At 40.1% G+C, this 21,041-nt stretch overlaps 2 protein-coding genes across 17 annotated transcripts in view; one reads left to right on the plus strand and one right to left on the minus strand.

Annotated features, from left to right (window-relative positions):
- The window catches only part of FYCO1 (FYVE and coiled-coil domain autophagy adaptor 1), an 85,230-nt gene that overhangs the window by 24,773 nt on the left and 39,416 nt on the right, over positions 1-21,041 (minus strand). For 10 of the 13 annotated variants that reach the window (XR_006288913.1, XM_043540782.1, XM_043540783.1 and 7 more), the window contains 4 exons: positions 20,805-20,972; positions 17,442-17,591; positions 15,879-16,084; positions 15,125-15,269 (listed from right to left, as the gene is read on the minus strand). Coding sequence is in view for 12 of the 13 variants with exons in the window: in XM_043540782.1 (XP_043396717.1) it covers positions 15,125-15,269; positions 15,879-16,084; positions 17,442-17,591; positions 20,805-20,972 (669 nt within the window). In the remaining variant the exon portion in view is untranslated. The remainder of the gene's footprint in view (positions 1-15,124; positions 15,270-15,878; positions 16,085-17,441; positions 17,592-20,804; positions 20,973-21,041) is intronic. The other 3 variants (XM_043540785.1, XM_043540786.1, XM_037890257.2) reach the window with 1 other exon arrangement.
- On the plus strand, positions 252-7,792 carry CXCR6 (C-X-C motif chemokine receptor 6). Of its 4 annotated transcripts, none has more exons than XM_027826715.3 (4): positions 252-1,230; positions 2,266-2,354; positions 4,232-4,305; positions 6,266-7,792. In XM_027826715.3, exon 4 carries the CDS (start codon positions 6,289-6,291, stop codon positions 7,318-7,320), a length of 1,032 nt encoding a protein of 343 aa, XP_027682516.2. In that variant the 5' UTR covers positions 252-1,230; positions 2,266-2,354; positions 4,232-4,305; positions 6,266-6,288; the 3' UTR covers positions 7,321-7,792. The 4 variants fall into 4 exon arrangements, with proteins under 4 accessions (XP_027682516.2, XP_027682517.2, XP_043396728.1 ...); XM_027826716.3 differs by having other exon boundaries at positions 252-1,067; XM_043540793.1 differs by lacking the exon at positions 2,266-2,354.

Below are 21,041 nucleotides of genomic sequence, written 5' to 3' on the forward strand. Positions count from 1 at the left end.
AACAGAAACAAACAGCAGCAGGCAGTTTTCTTTCAAAAATCCCTGGTGTGCTACTCCAGTGAGCAATGTGCCCCAAGAGGCTCCATTGATCTGCTTCCTCTCAGAGTCCTTCTCCTACCTGCTTCTCTCAGCCTTCTCAAAGGAAGACTGCAAACTCAAACTTCTATTTCCTGTCTTTACAATTAGGGAAACTCCTTAGCCCACATGGCTTATTGCTGTCCTGCCATGTGCCTTGGGCAGCTCTTCCATTGTTTTCAGCTGCCTTTATTACATAAAGGAGGCTTAATGGGTTCCTTCCAGTGGCCCTGAAAGGGGGCTTGGCATACCCATTGACTAACAAGGTCTGTGACTGTTTCAGGATCAAAGACTCACTTGCTGTCATTAGCAACTTCCTGCATAACACTATTGTAGCCTTATCTATAGTGCCCATTAGAAATGGTCAAAACATGGGATGAAATTATCACCTTCCCCAGCTGAATTTTGATGAAAAATTGGAACACACTTTTTAAACTAGTTGTAGCGTACATCAACATGGTATCTCAATGTTCCAACTAAAGAACAAGAACACTCCCATGCGATCTGCATGTCCAATCAAAACTAACCAACACAGATGAAATTTGGAATATTGCGTGCTCATGATTAACTGCCATGAACTATGTACAGATGGTGGAAACTGGTAACTGGTAGAAATGGGAGAAACTGTCCTGCAAATGATTTAAAAAAAAATTCAATATGTAAGAATCCCTGATCTTTAGCGGAACTTGCATTTGTGGCCTGGAGGTCAGATATTTTCAGCAAGTCTTTTTAGATGTACTGAATAGTCTCCTTTAGGCCATATCATGTACCTTAGAAAGATCGACTTAGAGACAAAGATGTAATTTCAACAAGAGTATCATAAACTACTATTTTTGGTGTAAAAAAAAAAAACCAAAACACAAAAAACCCCAGAACACCAACAGGAAACATCACAGGCGGATAAAACGATAAATATATAGAGTCACTGCCGTCTTCAGACTTCCTTTGAAACGTAAGCGTCAACACTCTCCACCAACATACACCGTCTTCCAGTAAGTGACTATTTTCTCTTACTTCAGATTGGAAGAGGAACATATATGGAGGGTAGAACAAAATACAGACCATCTTACATCTCTTAAAAATCCACTGGTCTGAAAGATTCTATTACTTCTGGAGGCATCCCCTATCTCTAAAATGGGAATTCTATCAGACCAGGTAGGTTCTTTCAAACCTGTGTAAAATATTTCAACTTTGTTTTCCCTTTTAAATATATTCTAATGTTGTTTTTTTAAACAACACTTTGAATTAAACAAATATTTTGGATACAGATGTTTGATGGAAGAGTTTTTAGTAACATCTTTCTAAACAATCTATCTTTTTCAGCTAGGGCTTGCTTAGAAACAAAAGAAGGATGTAAAATAATTTCACCTTCATCTGATCATAATGACCAGAATAATAGCTCAGATCTCAAAAGCCCCTGGTAGTAAAGACTATGCTCGAGACACAGATTTCAAAGCCACAGAAATCACAGGGTACTAGAAAAAGCACTGTTGAGTCATTTTGGTCTTTATAATGGGGGCAAATAATCATGTTTACTAGAAATATGTATTTAAGTCTATCACATAACAGGTGGTGGGGTTTTTGTTTTTGTTTTGTTGGGGGTTTTTTCATGCTGAATGATGCATAATTTAGTCTCACTCTGCTGGGAAACCTGTAGTGATCAGCACATCCCAGGAAGTGGATGAGAATGACCAACCAGACTGTGTGGCCAAGGCACCCAGAAAATATGCTGATTCAGTGATTCACCCCTCAGTTTAAAGCTGCCCTGCCCTGGAATCACAGGAATGGGGTCAGACGACAGGGGTATATACTTTAAGGATACAGCTAATCCATCACTGGTATCAGTGGATGAAAATTACACCCCTATATGCCAAAGGGTCAACTGAGTGCAGAGTATTCCTGACCAGAAAATCATTGAGCATTTTCTGTTTCAGGGTAAGAACTATTTAAATAGCTGGATGGTGTTATTGTTCCCAGATCCCTGCTAGGGAGGAACTGAGCAACTGGCCAGGTGTATTATTTGTTCCCTCCACCCCACTTCTTTTGCTGAGGCAGGATAGCGGACTAGAAAAATAGAAGTTAGAGATCAAAAAGACCTATCAAACTTCCTCATTCATGGATCTTCACGGGGTCCCAGATGGTGGTGAGAAGTGGAGGTAATGGAGATGACTTACCCTGTTTTCTTGATAGGAGAGGTGAGATCCATGCACAGAAGGTCTATTCAATGCACAGAAGAGAGTGATGTGATCTGGCCCTGCATTTTTTTCTCCCTTTTCCAGGTAATTAATATGTACCAGATACCACCATTGCTCCTCGAGGACTACATGGCCATTCATCACTACTTAAAGTTTACAGTATTTCAATCATTTTCAGTCCATATCATTTGTTTTTATCCAAGCCAATTTGAATTCAAGTTTTAAGTAAGCTTCCAGTCTTTTAAAATCCAAATATATCACATCTGCTTCATGCAGTACTTTTGTAAATCTGTCCCAAAAAACAATCACATTCATTTATAAACCTACAGTGCTCCTGGACAGTTCCATTTTCCTCGATGTTCAATAACTCCCCACTGCCCCCTTAATATGTCTTTCATTATCTCACCAAGAACAGATGTTACACTTGCCAGGATGGTTACTGCCAGGATCACAATTCTTTCTTTTTTTGGGAAAATTGGTACAGCTGGATCAATGTTCTGATCAGAGGTAGCAATTCCAATGTTTGAGACTATGTGCATTGTGGATAACAGCTTACTTGAGTAAAAAGTACTATTTCAAAAAATATGCAACATAAGACCTATTGATTAAAATATCAAACATATTAGCGAAAATATATCAAGAATAAATCATAACCTTCTTTTCAATAATTAAGTTACTTATCCTTTTTCCTTTTACAAGTTGCCACCACATGGGAAAAGAAAGAACTACTGACTTGTCTGAATTTTAGTTGGTTGAATGGGCCAGATCCTCAGTTGGTATTAAACATGATAGCTTGGCTGACTTCAGAGGAGTTATGCCACTTTATACCAGTTGAGGATCTGGCCCAGTATTTTTCGTTTCAATAACAGCTAGTCTTCATGGTTTATATATATTTCCATCACTTTTTCAATAGCATAGGTTGGAAATATTTTGAAATATTTCAGGAATTGTTCCTTTCTGTAGTGATGATGAAGTATTAACTTTTAAAACACCCACCTTTAATAATTTCATATTACATCACCAGCAGGTGGGAAAAACATTAGTTAAGATTAAGAAGTGGGTTTCTTTTTTTCACCTCCCTTTTTCAGTAGCTCATAAGTTCCTCGCAAAAAGTGATTTGGGCCTGAAATTTTCCATGCTTGATCTCAGCCCTAAGGTGAATGTTTGGTTTTGTCAGATCAGCATATTCTCATGCATGTGGCTCTTTTTTGTGGTTGCCAGTGTCATTTAAGTGGGGGTTCTCTCTGGGTAAAAACAAGCAGAAAGAAAAGAGTCTTTTTTTTAAAAAAAAGAGAACAAGAACCAGAAGGGTGAAAAAAAACAAAACCCAACTTTTGGGTCTTCTTTCGACATTACAAAAGTTAAAATCACCAAATTTAAAAAAAAATTATTTAAAGGTCATCGTTGATGACCTCAGTTAATCCTTTCTTATCTGATTGATGATGCAAGAATAATTTGAGCCAAGTTCTGCCAAGTGTATATGAGAAATTATGCCCTAATTCATATTTTTATTATATTATTAAAACCAGATTTTGAAACACACACTCATATATGTGTGTGTGTTTCAAAATTTGGTGTAACTCTTCTTCCTCTGAAATCACTAGTAAAACTCCCACTGACTTAGAGGGTAGCACGACTGGGCCAGTGCTGAGCCCTTTTGACTATCCTATCCATAAAACACAAAGTCATCAGAAATTAAAAAAGTACAGCTTAGTTGCAGAAAAGAGGTTTTAGACATTAAATATTTGTGGGCTATAAAGAGGATCAACGTACTATCTTATGGCACATATAGGAAGAAATTATTTAACTTAAAAATAATGCTTCTGAGCCTTCAAAAGCAGAGACAGTTCAGTTGAAAAATACCTTTCAAATGAGACACTTTCCTTAGCTACATTAGGGCACTGTAATATTGTTATGTTGTCACATTATACACTGAATATGTATAAATTATTTTGCTTCAGCTCACAGGAAAAAAAACTTTCTTCCCTGAGAGGGTATTGAAACATCAACGGGAACATCAGCTGTGCCTGGAACAGTATGTAAAATAAAGCTTATCAGTTTGTTTCAATATATGTTGCCATGGTTTTGTTGGCCATGATTTTATTCTGCTGATTATCGTCCTCCTCCCCCCATCCCAGTATATCTGGATATGTAACAACTCTTTTATGAGGGGGATTATTATTAAATTTAAAAAAAATATAATTTGAAAGGATAACAGAAACCATTGTATAAAAAGCCAATAACTCTTCAAGAAGTCACACAAGGATTCCCCACACTTCTCTGATGGCTGAAGGCCTTTATGACTTTGCTTTCTGGCCTCAACACACAGCCAAGGCTTATGAGTAGCACCAGTTAACCATATTCTTTGTATGTTATTATTTAAATAATAGATGCCTTTGAACGAATCCAGGAGATCAAATCATTCAGGGTTGAATTCTGCTAATCTTATGTTAACTTATATTTAGAAATACTTTGCTGCATGAGTATTCTCATTGAAATCTGCCATTTGAGTTTCAAAAGGGACATCTGACAATAGCTTTACAATTGACTTGAAAAAGTTTTAGTCATCCACTCAGGAAGAAGAAACAATGTCAAGTAACCAATCACATGGCAGGAATAATTGACCTGAACTGTTTACAAACACCATAAGCTGCAAATTGTTTGGTCAAAACTTTCTAGGTGCACTGGTGAATAATGAATACATTTGCAGAAAATCAGTCACAAATGTTTCATGAACAGAGAAGAGAGCTAAATTCACACTGAATATTACTCTCAGTGAGGGCCAGATTCTTCTATTCTTAATCATGTAGAGTAGGATCTCACTTCGTAAATAGTTCTACTGTTCGTGGTGTGTGATGGGTCACCAAAACTAGATGCTATTGTTTCTGCTTTCTAAATGGATGCCTAAAACTTTTCAGCAGGGAAAAAACAAATGGCGAATAACGCATTTCTGGGGTGAAAAAATATTCATGTTAAAACCTCTTAAGCTGTCAGAATTTGCACACATCTGAATATTCACAAATTAATAATATGATCCCATGAAAAACAGCAGCAGAGTTTATTTGGGAATCTGTTGGGGTTTATTTGTTGTTATTATTTGTGTCCTGGTTGTGGCCACAGCATGCCATGTCCACACACATAGCAAGACAGGCCGCCTGCCTTGTAGAGCTCACTATCTAACCAGCTCTGGAAGAAGTGATAACTAGAGCCCTGTGCAGATACAATATTGTATCCACATCTGACCCACCATCCGGAAAAATCATCTGCGGATATCGGCATCTGCGGATACAGATACCCGTGGATATAAAGCAAATATCCATGGATTTGCAGGTCTCTAGTGATACCTATAGCATGGACTAGGTGTGACTGGGATTTGATGGACAAGCGGCCATTTATGTGAAAACAGTGGATATGGTTGAAAACTTTACATTAAAATCAGGATAAGGAAGAGATGTCCCGCATCAAAGCTCAAATGGTAGATGAGAGGGGTTTTCTTTTCCTGAATTCAAGAAGGTACAGTCCATTGTCACAATCAGTGTTGGAGAGGAAGGGGGATCTGAGTGACACTTTCTGACAGGGGTTGACATTCTTGTGCTGAGGTATGTCATCATCAAACTCATTAGGACTCAAACCCTAATTTTAGAGAAGGGCCTACACCAAAGGCCTGATCCAAACGACTATGAAATTTGAGGCATTTGAAATATTAAACCTCTCAGTCCCAGTCAGTGTAAATCTGTGCTAAAAATGCTGTATCTGCTTTCAGGACATACAGTTTCAATAGCTGCTCTGTCTGGAGCAAACAGTGTTCAGATTACACCATACCACAAAGATAATGTGGTTTCTATCAGACAAATAAATATATGTTTATTTTCACCACATCAGTGACCTCTTCGCTTTTGGATAACAGCTTAGTAACATTTGTGCTTGTCCGCTGGATATGTTATAATAATTGTTTTACTTGTTGAGAAAATAATTTCAGATGTGTGTGATTACAGGTAGCCTTTAAAAAGAAGACTACATGGAGCTTCCAGATTGTTATTACCCAGACCTTAACCTTACGTGCAACGATTACAATGAGAATGAACATTTTCTCAGGGCCAGCAAAATCTTTCTGCCCTGTATGTATGCATTTGCTTTTGCCTTCGGGCTGATAGGAAATTCTTTGGTCCTTATCATATACATTTTCTGTGAGAAACTGAAGACGTTGACAGATGTATTTTTAGTGAGCTTGGCTACAGCAGACTTGCTTTTCCTTTCCACCTTGCCATTCTGGGCATATTCTGCTGCTCGCGAGTGGATTTTTGGCTCCTTGATGTGTAAAATTATACGGGGCCTGTACACTTTGAATCTGTACACTTCAATGTTAACACTCACTTGTATAACTATTGACAGATTTATTGCTATTGCCCAAGCCACAAAAGCCCACATGTGTCAAGCCAAAAGAATGGTTTGGGGGAAAGTGATCTGCATTTTAGTTTGGGTGATTTCACTAGCATTTGCAACGCCACAATTTAAATACAGTACACAATCAAACTATGATAAGTCAGTCTGTCATGCAGTGTATCCTTCAGATCTCACAGAATTGGTTTTTAAAGTACTTCAAATGACCCTTGGATTCTTTATCCCCATGCTAACCATGATTATCTGCTACTCAATAATTATCAAAACTTTACTTCGTGCCAGGAGTTTCCAAAAACACAAATCCTTAAAAATAATATTTTCTATAGTAGTGACGTTCATTCTTACTCAGTTACCCTACAATTTGTTGATACTCATACGCAATATACATGTGGAATTCAACCTGGACTACAATTTCGACTCTGCGGTGGTTATAACAGAAGCAATTGCTTATCTCCATGGCTGTCTCAACCCTGTTCTATATTTCTTTATTGGGGTGAAGTTCAGGAAGAACTTCCAGAAAATCATCAAGAACATCAGATGTGTTAAGCGCCAAGGTATTGTGAAGCAATGGCAAACCACTGAAGATGAGGGCTCGAAAACTTGTACTGCCTCACCCAATGTAGAAGCAACAAGCATGTATCCATTATAAAAACTGCATAGAGGGTCTCAGCTTTGTTAATTTTTTAAAAATGTACTCACATTATGACAGGGCTTATGTAACAGCCACATGAGACTGATATAGTAGAAGCAGGCTCCGTGTAAGCTTCCCAACACATCCAATGCATCTCAGTCCTGACATTGTAGCACTCCTGTTATTCCTGAGCAAAGACTGGTAACTGGGTGAAACTCTGCATTAGTTTTATGATAGGTATACATAAAGGTTTGAGGATGAGATCATCCAACTCTTTCATGTGTGATCTAAGGCTGGGTTTGAACTTAGGGTTGCAGCGATAGAAAGCTAGTGTATCAGCCCTCTGGGCAAGTTAACCTCCCAGGAGGGATGTTTGTAAGCAGAAAAGACATTTAAGAGCTTTGTTTTAAAGATGCTAAGTGAATAGTTGTAGTTCGTTGTGACTTTAGCCTGACTTTTATATTAAAATGTAATTTGTTTAAATGCTCAATCTTCCCATTGTGGTTTCATGTGATTCTTTTTTTGTTTTTGTCTGTTTTCCCTTTCCTTGCTCCCTCCGAGTCCCTGTTTGCCTTCAAAGGCAGAGTGAGATTTCTGTGGTCACAGCAGAATATTAATCTGTCTTCAAACAAATATCAAGTCTCTCTAACAAAAAAACCCAAAGCATAAAACACCTGATTCTGTCACACACAACAGTACATATCATGCCGTAACAGTGCCGGTGTAGCCAGTTTGGCTGGTCCCACTTCCTACACAGAAATATTGGACTCCACAGACTGGATCAGACCCCTCAGCGACAAGGTTCCAGAGGACAGCCCAATAAACCCTATAGTAGGCAGATGTGGGATAATCTGTCCCCATGAAGGTCTCCTCCTAATATACACCCTGAAACATGAGGTTTTAAATCCTTCCAGTACTCTTTTAGCATTAACTGTTGTAACTCTAGACAGTCTCGCGATTCATATAAATATCCAGTCCTTCCTCCTAACTCTCTGTGCATCCCAGAATGCACTTCCCTACTATGCTATTGATGCCCTACTTTGTGCATGTACCTAAGGTGCTCTGTTCCCTGTGAGACAGCTGCTCAGATTTTCCCAGAATGCAGTGAGAAAACAGTGATACAAACTAAGCTAGGGAGCGTGGTGGGTGCAGATATATAGTTGTGTTTTGAATAAAGCAGCTGTGTGGGCACAAGTCAGTTATGGCTGTTGTAATCAGGTGAGGAAAAATTGTCATGAATTCATTAAAAAGAAGTTATAATGGTAGGGTAGACACGGCCTTCCAATGATCTCTGTCTTAACCACAAATGCCAGTGTCAAGAAGGTGTCAACAAACAAATAGTTTTCTATGTTTCATAGTCTGTTTCTCAGCTGCTTTTACAGGATGTTTGTTATTTACTTCTTCAGCCCTACCAACAACTTTTCTATAAAGAAAAGAAAATGTTTAAAGTAGAAAAATAAAACCATGAATAAAGATGCACAACAAATTGTTAAATTATAACATATGCCTGGAGTGCTTAAAAAAATATAATCCCTGACTAACTTTTACTTGGCTACACACTCCCTAAACAGAACAATCAACAGCTTATCTTATTATTAACAGCCTATAATGTTTTCTGAGACAAAACAATATCTAAAGATACAGGGCCTTACTCTGTTCCCACTTATCCCAGCTTTACATTGATTTAATTCCTGATTCACACTAAGAACAAAATCAGGCCTTTCAAAAGCGTGACTACAGTTCTGTCAGCAATGAAGTCTGCCGTCCTTTTAAATTGAATTACAAACAGACATTTGCTGAAGGTAATATTGGTGGGGAAAAAACAAAAACGCCTACATGGCTTTGATTACACTATGAAAATTCATAAGCAATTTTTTGCAGTGGTGTAGTTTCCCAGATGCTACCAATGTGAGATGATGACAAAACGTTTTTAACCACTACATCACCTAACCCCACCTGATCCTATCACTGCAGTACTCTACTTATTCCATATACATGATACCTACCATACACTAAAGGGTAAATCAAAATTAACACAAGATGTGTACCCAGTTGACTCGGTTATACTGCTGAACTCCAGCCCAGCCTTCACTGTAGACACACTCTACAAACTGCCACATATCAAAAATTTAAAAAGTTAGAAAAGAAAACAAAGAAAAACAAATAAATGAAAAGAAAACACAAATGAACAAAACCTCAGCTGACTAGGTGCAGACAGAATATTAAACTTATGATGATTTCTCACTTAAGATTTCAATGGAGTTACTACTCCAGATTCACAATCAGAGCAGAATGAGACACCAAGAGAGTGGTCCTCATTCCTAATTACAACTAGGGAGTTGAATCCTGTTTGCATCAGGTTGTGATGGCACAACAGGTGGTTTATCCTTTGAAAAAGTTCTGGAAATCATTACCAAGCACCATTCGTATTAGGTGCTGAATGTGACCAGAATCAACAGGCACAGTGAGAAAGGAGGACTCTCAGTATTATGAAATGACACTGACAATCATTTTAAGGGGAGAGCTGCAGAGGCAGGATCAATGTGACTATGAGGGAGAGTGGAAAACAAATAGATAGAAGGCGACAGGCAGAGAAAATAAAGAGGGGCAGACGAAAACAAGTAAGCCACATTTCTTGCTCTATACTGCTGCAAGAGGCAACATGTTAGATTTGCCTCTCTGGGCACAACTTGCATGCCCAGCACCGAGCAGGACAGTTACACCGGGGTGGGGGAGGTAAGAGGGGGGAAGATTCACACCTAGAGTAAGGCTGTGGCAGTATCACCACCTCCCCCCTCCCTAGGGTGCTCTGCTGGAGTAAGGCAGCTTTAAAATCTAGCCTGATTTGTACACAGTGTTGTCGGCAGAGGCTGCCTATGAAAAATGCTGAATCAGCATCTCTCACAGCCAGCCTGGTTCAGCCTTTGGCTGGGTCAGCTCCCCCTCCCCCAGCCTTCTGCACTGGCTAGTTCCAGGTCACTGGCAGAACAGAGGTGACGGATGGTGTGGATTGTTTCCAGCAGGAACCAAGGGCATGATTCTGGCCCAATATCGTATGTATTTGGATGTGACTATTGGACCAAAAACCCAAACATGAAGACAAATAAAAACACAGTCCTGGAGCCTTAACATTCTGCCTGTCCTTGTGGGGATTTCCTTTGCTGCAGGATGAATTCTAGTGATACTTAGCACACAATTCATCATCATCATCATCATAATAATGTATTTGTTTTGCAGTGGCACCTAAAGACCCCATTCAGAGATCAAGGCCCACTGCTCTAGGCACTATGCATACAGATCATTAAAAGACAGGCCCTGCCCAAGAATGATTACAATCTAAGGGCCTGATCCTGCAACTAGATGCATGTGAGTGGACCCCTGCCCTCTGCAGAACTCCCCTGACTTTGCAAGGGTCTGTCTGCAGTTAGGATTGAGACCTGAATAGCTGTCTTTTACACAACAAGGGAGATTTTCAGTTATCCATTCATTGTACAAGAGAAAGCTGTCACTCAAGTACAGACATCTTGCATAATAGCAAAGGAAATACATAAAGTTACCGGTTGAGCAAATTATTTCTCATCTATATGCTTTGGTATTTCCAGTGTGAAAATTCGTTTCTAAAGCTACTTGCAATGCTGCCCAACTCTATTAGGTCCCACACAGCACTACGGAAGAGGCATATAACCCATCAGGCCAGTAAAATATTGAAGATCTGATTTTCCACTGTTACACTGGTTTTATATCACTATGATTCCCCAGAGGAAAGTGAAGTCACACCGGTGTAACACTGTGTAATGAAATGGAGAATCAGGCCCTTATTTGTCTTTCTATTTTAAACTAAATACCTTAGAAGTGAATCCAGCCCTGAGATGGATTGGTGCTAACTCCATTGATTTCAATGGAGTTTCACTAGGGATGAATTTGGCCTTTGTTTTCTTTGGGTGAAATAGTGTGTTCATCTTTTAGGACCCTGCAAACACTTAGGGTTTGCCTGCACTAGGGTTTTTAACCTCAAGATAATTGATTGCCAATAAAGACTAGGGAGCTAACACATTGGTAAAGGCCAGTGAGGACCATCCACAAAGAAATGCTTGTACCAGGACATAAGATTTTGTGGTCCACTTTAGGCTGAGCTCAGTTCTGGAACAAATATTTGGGGAGTATCCACACGTGCTTTTACAAGCTACCTTTCGTTAACTGGCAATTAACTCAAGCTGAAATATTCTAGCGCAGACATACCCCTACATGCATGCTTAACTTTATACATGTGAGTAGTCCCCTTGAATGCAGTTGGGGCAGGGCCTAAGATTATAAACTGTGCTGAGCAAGACCTGTCTTTATTCTTTGTACTGTACAACACAGTGTGAAACAAATAACAAATGTTGCTGTTAAACAAATAATAAATAAAAAATAATGGGGATTGTTCACCTTTATGCATTTGAGGAACAGAGTTTTTAAATAATGATAAAATAATATATAGATGATATCAGAACTAATTATTTTAGGGGATTGCAACAGACTCTCAGCATAATGAGACAGTGTTTGAAATATATGTACCTTTCCAAGACACTGTATGGGAGAGTATTTCACTACCTACAGTTTCAATCCATTTTGAAATGTCACTAATGTTTGACCTTCTTGTCACTGTTCTTTTTTATGGTTACCCCAGGGATATAAAATTTGTTCGTGGTTAAAAATGAAAATCTTTGGTATATTATTTCTGCTCTTTCCTATCTGATAGTCTGCTGATAAACAGCTTGGGCCAGATTCCCAGCTGGTATAAATCAACACAGCTCTACTAAAGTCAATGAAGTAGTACAGATTTACACCAGCTAAAGATTTGGCCTCTCCTGCCTCAAAACCCCCATATTTATTTGCTCTGTGGGTTTATGTTTGCTGAGCTGTGCTGCAAAGGCCTGACTGTGACACCTATATTTCTGCACGCATCTCACTCACCACAGAGGTAGCTCTGAAATCTCTAGGGCTGTAAAAGACAGTGCTGCCTGTTCATGGTCTAATATTTTTTCCCCGAGCACAAAACCACAGAATAATTAAAAAATTCACATATGACCCACAGGTGGCAAAATGCATTATGTCTGACTAACATTGAGTACCCGTCACTGCAGGCAATACACAGGTGGGGCTGATCAGCAGATCTTATATATATAATTAGAACTAGTCCTGGGTACCTACAGAACCCACAGCCAAGAAGGACCTCCAGTTTGTAGGAGAACCTCAAATTTCGCATGGGACCATGTGGTCTATAAATACCTCCGTGTGCTGATCTGTGCTAAAAGCAGGTTGAAGTTCAGCATGTTTTCTGCTGGTTTGCACCGGAAGAAGGCCCATCAGCCAGGCTCTCTCTCAATACCCACATGAAGAAAGGGGACAAAGGGGAGATCTCTGTCTCCCTCTCTATCCCAGTTATACGTAGGAGGGGAGATCTACCATCCTTGTCTGTTGACCTCATAAGGGGTGACTAAGCAGAGGTAAGGGGCTAGAGTAAACAGAGAGAGGAGAGACTGAAATAGTCCTGAGCCCAAAGGCCCTTTAAGATCATGATACTAAAGAATCAAGGGCAATGCATATGAAATGGTTCTGACTAGCCTATGGAAAGCGATAAAGTAGAAGACTATTTTTCAGTTTTCTTCTCTATAGACTGTGAACAATGGGGATAGAACAACAACACTGCTACAGGGTAATGCAGAATTCTAATGATACATCCAGATGCCTTCAATAATGGTCTTACAGTTTTGGTGGCTTCCTCAGCAAGAGACTGACAGCAAGATGACCAGAGAGCCCTGTCCTAACCTCACAGCTCACATGCTCTCTCTCAATGTTGTGTTCCCAAGGGCTCACATTTTGCATCGTTCACCTCCCTTGGCCAACAGGAGTGACAGCTCCTGGGTTCCTAATTCAAGATGCCTTACAATCCTATTTTGCTGAATCATGATGAAGGTCATCATATGACTTTGGGAAAACTTGCATCACCTCACTTTTCCCATCTGTAAAATGATGACAATGCCAATGCACAGGTGAGTTGCAAGGCTTAATTCATGCATATCTGTAAATGCTTCAGGGTCCTTTGAGACATTGCAGGCACATAGATGCTATGGTGGTAGGTAATTAAATAGCATAGTATATTAGCAAAATAACATAGTATATTAGCTGAGAAACAAAAGCCAGAATTGAAACATATTTTGTTCCAGATAAGTACGCATCTATAGTCTACCTTAGACACAAGTAGCAAGGAAGTGTGGTTTATACAGGAACTAGTCACACAACGGGGGGCAAAACAATCGAGCTCTGTTTTTTGAACCACAGACTTGTTACTTTGGGGCTGCTTTTAACCTGGCATTGAGAACATTTGTCACTACAATTTTTCTTCCCTGGTACTAAGGAACAACATGTGGGTAAAGAGTTACAGTAACTTACTTTTTTTTTTCTTTTGAAAGATATAAAAATAAAAATTAGACTTCAAAATTTTGTCAGGAAGAAATATTAGTGAACAGACAGCCTGTACCATTGTATACATTTATTTTTGGGGTAAAATATATTTTACTTTGGATATTGTTCTTAATATTCAAATGATTGAAACACAATGCAAAATGAAACTTTTAATTAATACAGAAATAGGCATAAAATATATTAATGCAACATTAAGTTTGCAAATTAAAACAGAGAATCTATCAGTTCCTCCCTACTGCTGATTTATGCGGGAGTAGATGGAACAAGTGACTGAAATCTACACTATGAAAAAAGGTGTGGTGGATTTAGCTATATAACTGTTGTTCCTTTGTTTTCTGGGTATTGAATCTTTATAACTCTACAGACTCTGCTGTCTGCAGAGACAGGCAGCCACTTTATGTTCAGTTCAATAAAGCTTCAATAAGAGAAACATTGGACTTTGCTTTGGGTTTTCCCCTGTATTGTTTTCTTAATCTAAAATGAAGTTCAGTATGACTGGGGGCTTGTCTACACTACCAAGTTTTGTTGACAAATCGTATGTCGACACCCAAAAGTCGGCAAAACAAAAATCACCAAAGTGTGTTCACACTTGCTCCCTCTGTCGACGGATCACATCCACATTGGGGACACCATCATCGACAGGGTGAGCAATGCACCGTGGGTATGTATCCCATAGTGCAGTGTTGTGGGAAGGAAGAGCTGATCGCTGAGAATCTTGGGATTCTCTCCAAGTTCTCCCACAGCCCCCTCAGCTGCCGAGAGCAGCATCATGAGTAGCCCTGTGAGCTCTCCATGTTGAGGAATGGCAAGGCAGCACAGCAGTCTGTCCCCCTCCCGCTGCAGTAGCAGTCTGCCTGCTGCTGTGTTCCTAGTGCAGGGCAGAACAGGAGCATGCCAATGATTTGCTCTTGGTTTGTTTGTTCCCCAAACGGAGCAGCACACAGATACTTCCCGGAGCTCTGAAAGGGGAGGGACGCATGCCTGCAGGGCAGCAGAGATCACAACACTGAGCAGAGCAATCAGGGCAGGCATTGTGGGATACTGGCGGAAGCCAGTTATGTCTACAAAACAATCAGCAGTGTCTACACTGGCTCTTTGTCGACAATAGAAGTGGGGGAAAAGACAAAAAAGTCTCTAATGGGGTGGACGTTTTCTGTTGCCAAAACTGGGCGTTTTTTGTGACAAAGTCCCATTGTAGTAGCGTGTATGCTCTTGCTGTTTTGTCGCCAAAAGGCAGTTTTTGGCAACAAAACTTGCCAGTGTAGACAAGCCCTGACAGCGTCTGTTTTCTCTTTATGGAGAGGAAAAACGTAACACGGAGCTCCAGTTTTAAATTAAACAGTGTTTTACTCACAGATCTGTGTCACTCTGGTCCAGAGACTCTACTTCAGCTTGACTTTCATTATGGATAGAATCAGATTCCTGCACTTGGCACAGTTCCTCATCTGTGATTATATCAAACACTACATCATCTGGTGGTTTGGAGGTTTCATTCGTAACTGTGCCATAAAAGTACATCAAAAGAAACGCAGTCATAACATAACAGGCAGCAACAGTGGTTTTGTTTTTTAAACAGAGCTTATGTACGTGGGCCATTATTCTGCCTACACAGTAGTTTTCGCATACAGCAAGTGCTAAAGCAGGGGTTCTCAAACTGGGGGTCTGGACCCCTCAGGGGGTCGTGAGGTTATTACATGGGGGGTTGCGAGTGGTCAGCCTCCACCCCAAACCCCGCTTTGCCTCCAGCATTTATAATGGGGTTAAATATATTAAAAAGTGTTTTTAATTTATTAGGGGGGTCGCACTCAGAGGCTTGCTATGTGAAAGGGGTCACCAGCACAAAAGTTTGAGAACCACTGTGCTAGAGGGACTCTCCAGGGTGACTCACTTGCATTAAAATATAAATGGGTATTTGTATCAACCTATCAATATTAACATATACTAACAAGCTCCACAATTACTCTGGGACAAGTTCCGCCTTGACTTACACCCCATTAACATCACTGGGGTTGCACAGAGTGTAAATCGAGCAGGATTTAACCACATGAACCCTGGCAAGAAGCCCAATAATCTCATTTATCTCACATTTGCACATGAAAAGGACTAACCTGTAACTTCCAGGGTCGGAGACACTGGTGAATTTAGCAGAGCTGCTGGTTCTTCTTGGCTGGCACGGGATCCAGAGTCATCCGTATAATCCACAATCACCCTAGGTTTATTGAAGCAAGCTCTACAGCACCGCTCCTTCTTGCCGCTGTGTTTGGTCAGCAAGTAGTTGTTACAGCAGTAATAGCAGAAAATTCGACCGCACAGTCTAGAAATTAAAAAGATCAAATGCAAAGGTATGAGAATGTTACACCTAATGCTTAAAAATAGAATTAGGTAAGGTGTGCATTGATAGTGCTTGGGGTTCTTGTCATAAAGGTCATGTCCCCTGGGAAAGCATGAATTTTTTTGTAGGTTACAAGGCAAAAATCACAATGCAGACAATTCTGCCTTTTAAGGTTCAGAAAGACTTATTGGATCGTGAATGTTCAGAGAGGCACATTTTTCTTTTACAGTTTCAATAAAAATAAATTACACAGAAACAGAAGTTTCCAGATGGTAAAACAATTAAAAATACAATTTAAAAACATGACAACAAGAAGTACAGAACACATATTTAGTGATTTTCGATGGGCCTGATCTTGTTCCATTAAAATCAATGGGTGTTTTGCCATTGACTTCAGTAGGGAATAAAAACAGGCCACGTATTGATATTCACTCAAACCATCCCTAACCTAAATCCTTCCCCACATAAGCTGCACAGCCTCCAGAAAAGGGAAGCAGTAGCAATATAAAATGTTGGCTTCTGTGCAGTCAGAAAGAGAGCTACACAAGGATATTTGGTCATTATTGGAATCAGTCAAATAGTCTTAATTGATTTGTTAACAGTTTGTTGATGAAAAGACCCCAGTTCAGTTTGCTGCCATTCATTGGGTTTTAATACTAGCTGCTTTTCATAAGTATTCAGACAACCACTGGGTATTGGTGAAAATGTTTGCAAGTTTCACAAATATTAGTTGAAATCATTCTTCATCTGAAAAATCATACTGGAAGTGAGTTATTAGCTATTAATTAATCACCACCCGGTATTCCCTATTTTAAAATGTCATTGATTAAATGACTAATCGCACATCATGAATAAAGCGTGAACAGTCACACGCCACTCTACTGCCTGAAATTTGTTCATCCAAACTTTGTGAATATATCTGGAGAAATCATGAACATGTAACTATTAATTCATGAACAGAAAAGGGTCAAAATTAGAAGCAAATAATTCAATCAACTGTCAGATGTTTTTGAACAGGCCATATCAAAATCAAATCTTGCTATTCAGAGTAATTGTTTCTCAACATATCTTTTAGTAGTAAATGTTATGTGTGTACAGAACCTAATTCAATGGGGCATCAACCCTGATTGGGTCAGTACTGTAATAAAAGAATAATAGTACCATCGTATTGGACAATTTTTAAAGCATGTATATCAAGTGCAGACAGCGTATAATATACATATTGTAACAACAAATGCCTGGGAACAGTGTAAAATGTTAAAACACTGGATATTTTCCATGGAACCTATGATATTTATTTCCATGTTTTTAATAACGTGTCAGATGTCAAGAAACTGACCTGCAGTGGTGTCGGCGCATCATCCAAGTAAACTCTCGCTGACAGCCCAGGCACTGATTTACTTCTGTGTCACCGAGCCATCTTTGCTCCTCACAGAGCTTCTGCTGAAATTCCAGAGCATCTGATTTCTGCCAGAGGGCATCCTTATCCCTATGGAGACACGTGTAAAGAAGAGCAATCCATTTTAGAAAACATCACTGTTTGTTTTTAACTCATATCAACTCTGCCCCCAGAAGAAAACTCTCTAACGTAAAGTGCTGTTATTTAACTCTGAAGTACACAAATCTGAAATAGCCCACTCCCTGCACTTTTAACTCAGTTACATCGGCATTGACAAATGTATATACACCACCATCAGGTGTGATTGGCCTTTGTAGATAGAACCTCAGAATCAAAGAATTGCCATACTGGATCAGTACTATGGCCCCAGTTCAGGAAAGCATCTCTAGTTAGGAAAGCACTTAATTGTGCACTTAATTTGAAGTTGGAACCAATGAGCAATGCCTAAAAGAATTCAGTTGAAGGCACAATATTCTTCTTACTGCAGCGAGTTCTATCAAAGATATCCCAGGAGCACATTTGGATCAGATTGTAGCTGTAAGTCATGGTTTGCTCTGCGGGAGAGTGAGGAGAGCTGCATTACAGCTGACCCACCCAGAATTCCACCTGGGGATCAGGTTGTGGGGGGGGGGTGGGGTGCATGTTACTGAAAGTGTTCTGTCATCCTTTGAAAGGATGTGGTGGAGACTCCCTCTTGCACTAGTCCACCTTCAAAGGTCAGGGTACAAGAGGGTGGAATTTAGGCTTTCTGAAGTGGAAGTGCATCAACAGCAAAAGCAGGTTTGCAGCACTTGAGGTAAACTGTCAAGTGAGACCTCAAACCACAAAGGCTAAGAACACAGAGCTAATCATCTCACAACACCATCACTACCTGACATCTTAGCTCAACTTTTTGCAGCTAGGCATAGGAGCAGAATCTTACACCCTAGTTACAAGGGAGGTTGCACTGTATATTTGACAAAGGGAAGGACTAGGAGTTAGGAGTTATAGTCTCAGCTCTGGCCCTAACTTGCTCTGAGGTCTTGGTCATTTGATTTAATCTCTGTTTCTCAGTTTACCAATCTGTAAAATAAATATGGTAATATTTAAGTACCTCACAGGGTGTATGAGGATTGATTAGTTAATGGTTAGACACTCTTTGAAAATGTTAAGTGATATCAAGGGCTAAGTATGTAAGCCAAACTTTGCTCTCGATTACATCTTCTTCCGGCTCCTCAGCATATAAATTACACACCTGTAAATAACTGTAACAAGATTGAAGGGATTCTAAATTAGCAAAAGGGAGTCTTCATTTATGTATCAGTTGTGAATCTGACCTCTGGAAAGAATCAAGAAGTCAGAAAGAAATGCTACCTATCTTGACCCTACTGTATTGTTAGTCACCAACACCATCAGATGTAGGAAAGGTAATGATGAAAGGACTTCATTTTTTTCAGTGACTTCACAGGTTTGTCTTCTTGCACTTTAAAAATAGATGTCAACTGAGATCATAACTCCTTGGAAAGGCCAAGAAAACAGACATTAATAAGAAAACCCACATTCTCTTTTCTGACTGAACAATACCAAAAGCTTCTGTGCATACTGATCAGAAGAATGTGCTAACGTCCTGGCTGTATACTATGAGCTAATCAACTTTTGAAAGTTTTGACAGTATTTTGAAGAGAAATATCTGTTATAGGTTTCTCTGATTAAAAGGAGGCAAGAACTCCAGTATTAGCTCCCACTCCTTAACCAGATTCAGATAGATAGAGTGGCTCAGGAAAGGAATGACACAGTTAAAGGAACTTCTTTGTAGAAGGATCATCTGATGAACAGTTAATGTCTAAAGCTGCACTGGGTTTTCACTCTTCACCTAGTAAAGGTGGAGAGGTTTCTGCAGCACGCACAAGCTTTTGCGTGAAGACAAGAATACACAGACCAGAAGTGAGAAACGACAATTGGTTGCTATTTATCAAATTGTTTGTGTTTTGTAATGGCAACATAATTCAACACCATTAACCAAAGTAGCTGCACGTCTGCAAGTTATGTCTGCAACACTCGGCTTGCTGAAAGACAAAACCCTCCATTTTTTTAACATAAGTCACAATCTGTATTGGTCTTGTTCACTCCAGAATAGTTATGATATACATTGACAGCCTACAGGAGTCTTCCTTCAAGAGGAAGGACGGCCCATCGTCAGGGCCAGCTCCAGGCACCAGCTTTCCAAACAGGTGCTTGGGGCAGCATTCCGAATGGGGTGGCAGTCCGCGTCCAGCGGTGGCAATGCGGCGGCAGCTCAGCCGCTCTTCCGGGTGCGGCAGCTTTTGGGCGGCAGCACCGCCGCTCTTCCGGGTGAGGCGGCAATTTGGCGGCAACTGCTTGGGGTGGCAAAATTGGTAGAGCCGCCCCTGTTGGTAGTTAAGACACAGGACTGGGACTCAGGAGAGTTGGGTTCAGTTTACAGCTCTGCACCAGACCACATGTGTGACCTTGGGCAAATCACTTGGGGCCAGATTTTCAAAACTGCTAAGCTTTCCTTTAGTAGTTAAATAAGGGCTAGATTTCCAAAAGGGATGCATCCAGCAGCTCCCATTGTGACACCTGTCAGCACCCATTAACTTCAATGAATCTGCACCAATTTAAACCAGCTGAGCGTTTGCCTGTTGAGTTTGCTATTTAGAGGCTGATCACACTGGGCTCAATCGTGGGCCAGACTATGGGCCAGGACAGGGAATTAAGGGGTGGAGGGAGATGACTCCTTGCTTCCCTGCGTGGGACACCCACATTATGGATGAGAATGTAGGTGGGACAGCAGTTGCTGCTGAGTCATTACTCCTGCACCCATGAGAGTGAATGGGGCATGGGTGAGCAATGGGTGGAGCCTTACACATATTTTTCACCCTCCATTTCCACACAATGCACCGGTCAGCATCGTTCTCTGAATAACACTTTGGTCCCAGCCCAGCCCCTTATCCAGGGCACCCTTTAAAGTGCTCTCTATAAGTGATGGATACTGGAGATAAATATTTGCTAGGAAAAAATATTGAAACATTTTTGGCAGGGGAGGGGGAAGAACATATGCCATATATAGAATGACATGCACTTTGCAAAGCAGATACAAGTGGAGAAAGAGCTAGATCACATTTTGTCTATTTTACTGTTCATAATGTGCCCTAACCACTGAACCTCACTGCCAATGTTGTCTCACAGAATTTGGCCATTACATTTATTTTCTGTTCAGGAATAAAAAATTAATCCCTCCACACAGCACCATTTAAAATCCTCTATAATAGAACCTACACATTATTTTTTTTTAATACCAACCTGAGAAGTTCTATCAAACGTTCTTCAAGGAATTGCTTTGTTCTAGTTAGATCGTCTAGCTCGGCCAACAACTTCTGATCATTGCTGTCTCTGTCTGCTGTCGCCTTGTTGAGTTTGTCACCATACTCTTTGACTTGCTCATTCGCTTTGTCAACTTCCTTTTGGGTCCTGTTTAAATGCAAATTAATTGTTCTTAAAGAAGTCCCTTCTGCCATTTATCTTGATGAAATCTGTAGT

The sequence above is a fragment of the Chelonia mydas genome, chromosome 2 (genome assembly GCF_015237465.2).
Source record: "Chelonia mydas isolate rCheMyd1 chromosome 2, rCheMyd1.pri.v2, whole genome shotgun sequence".
NCBI lineage: Eukaryota > Metazoa > Chordata > Testudines > Cheloniidae > Chelonia > Chelonia mydas.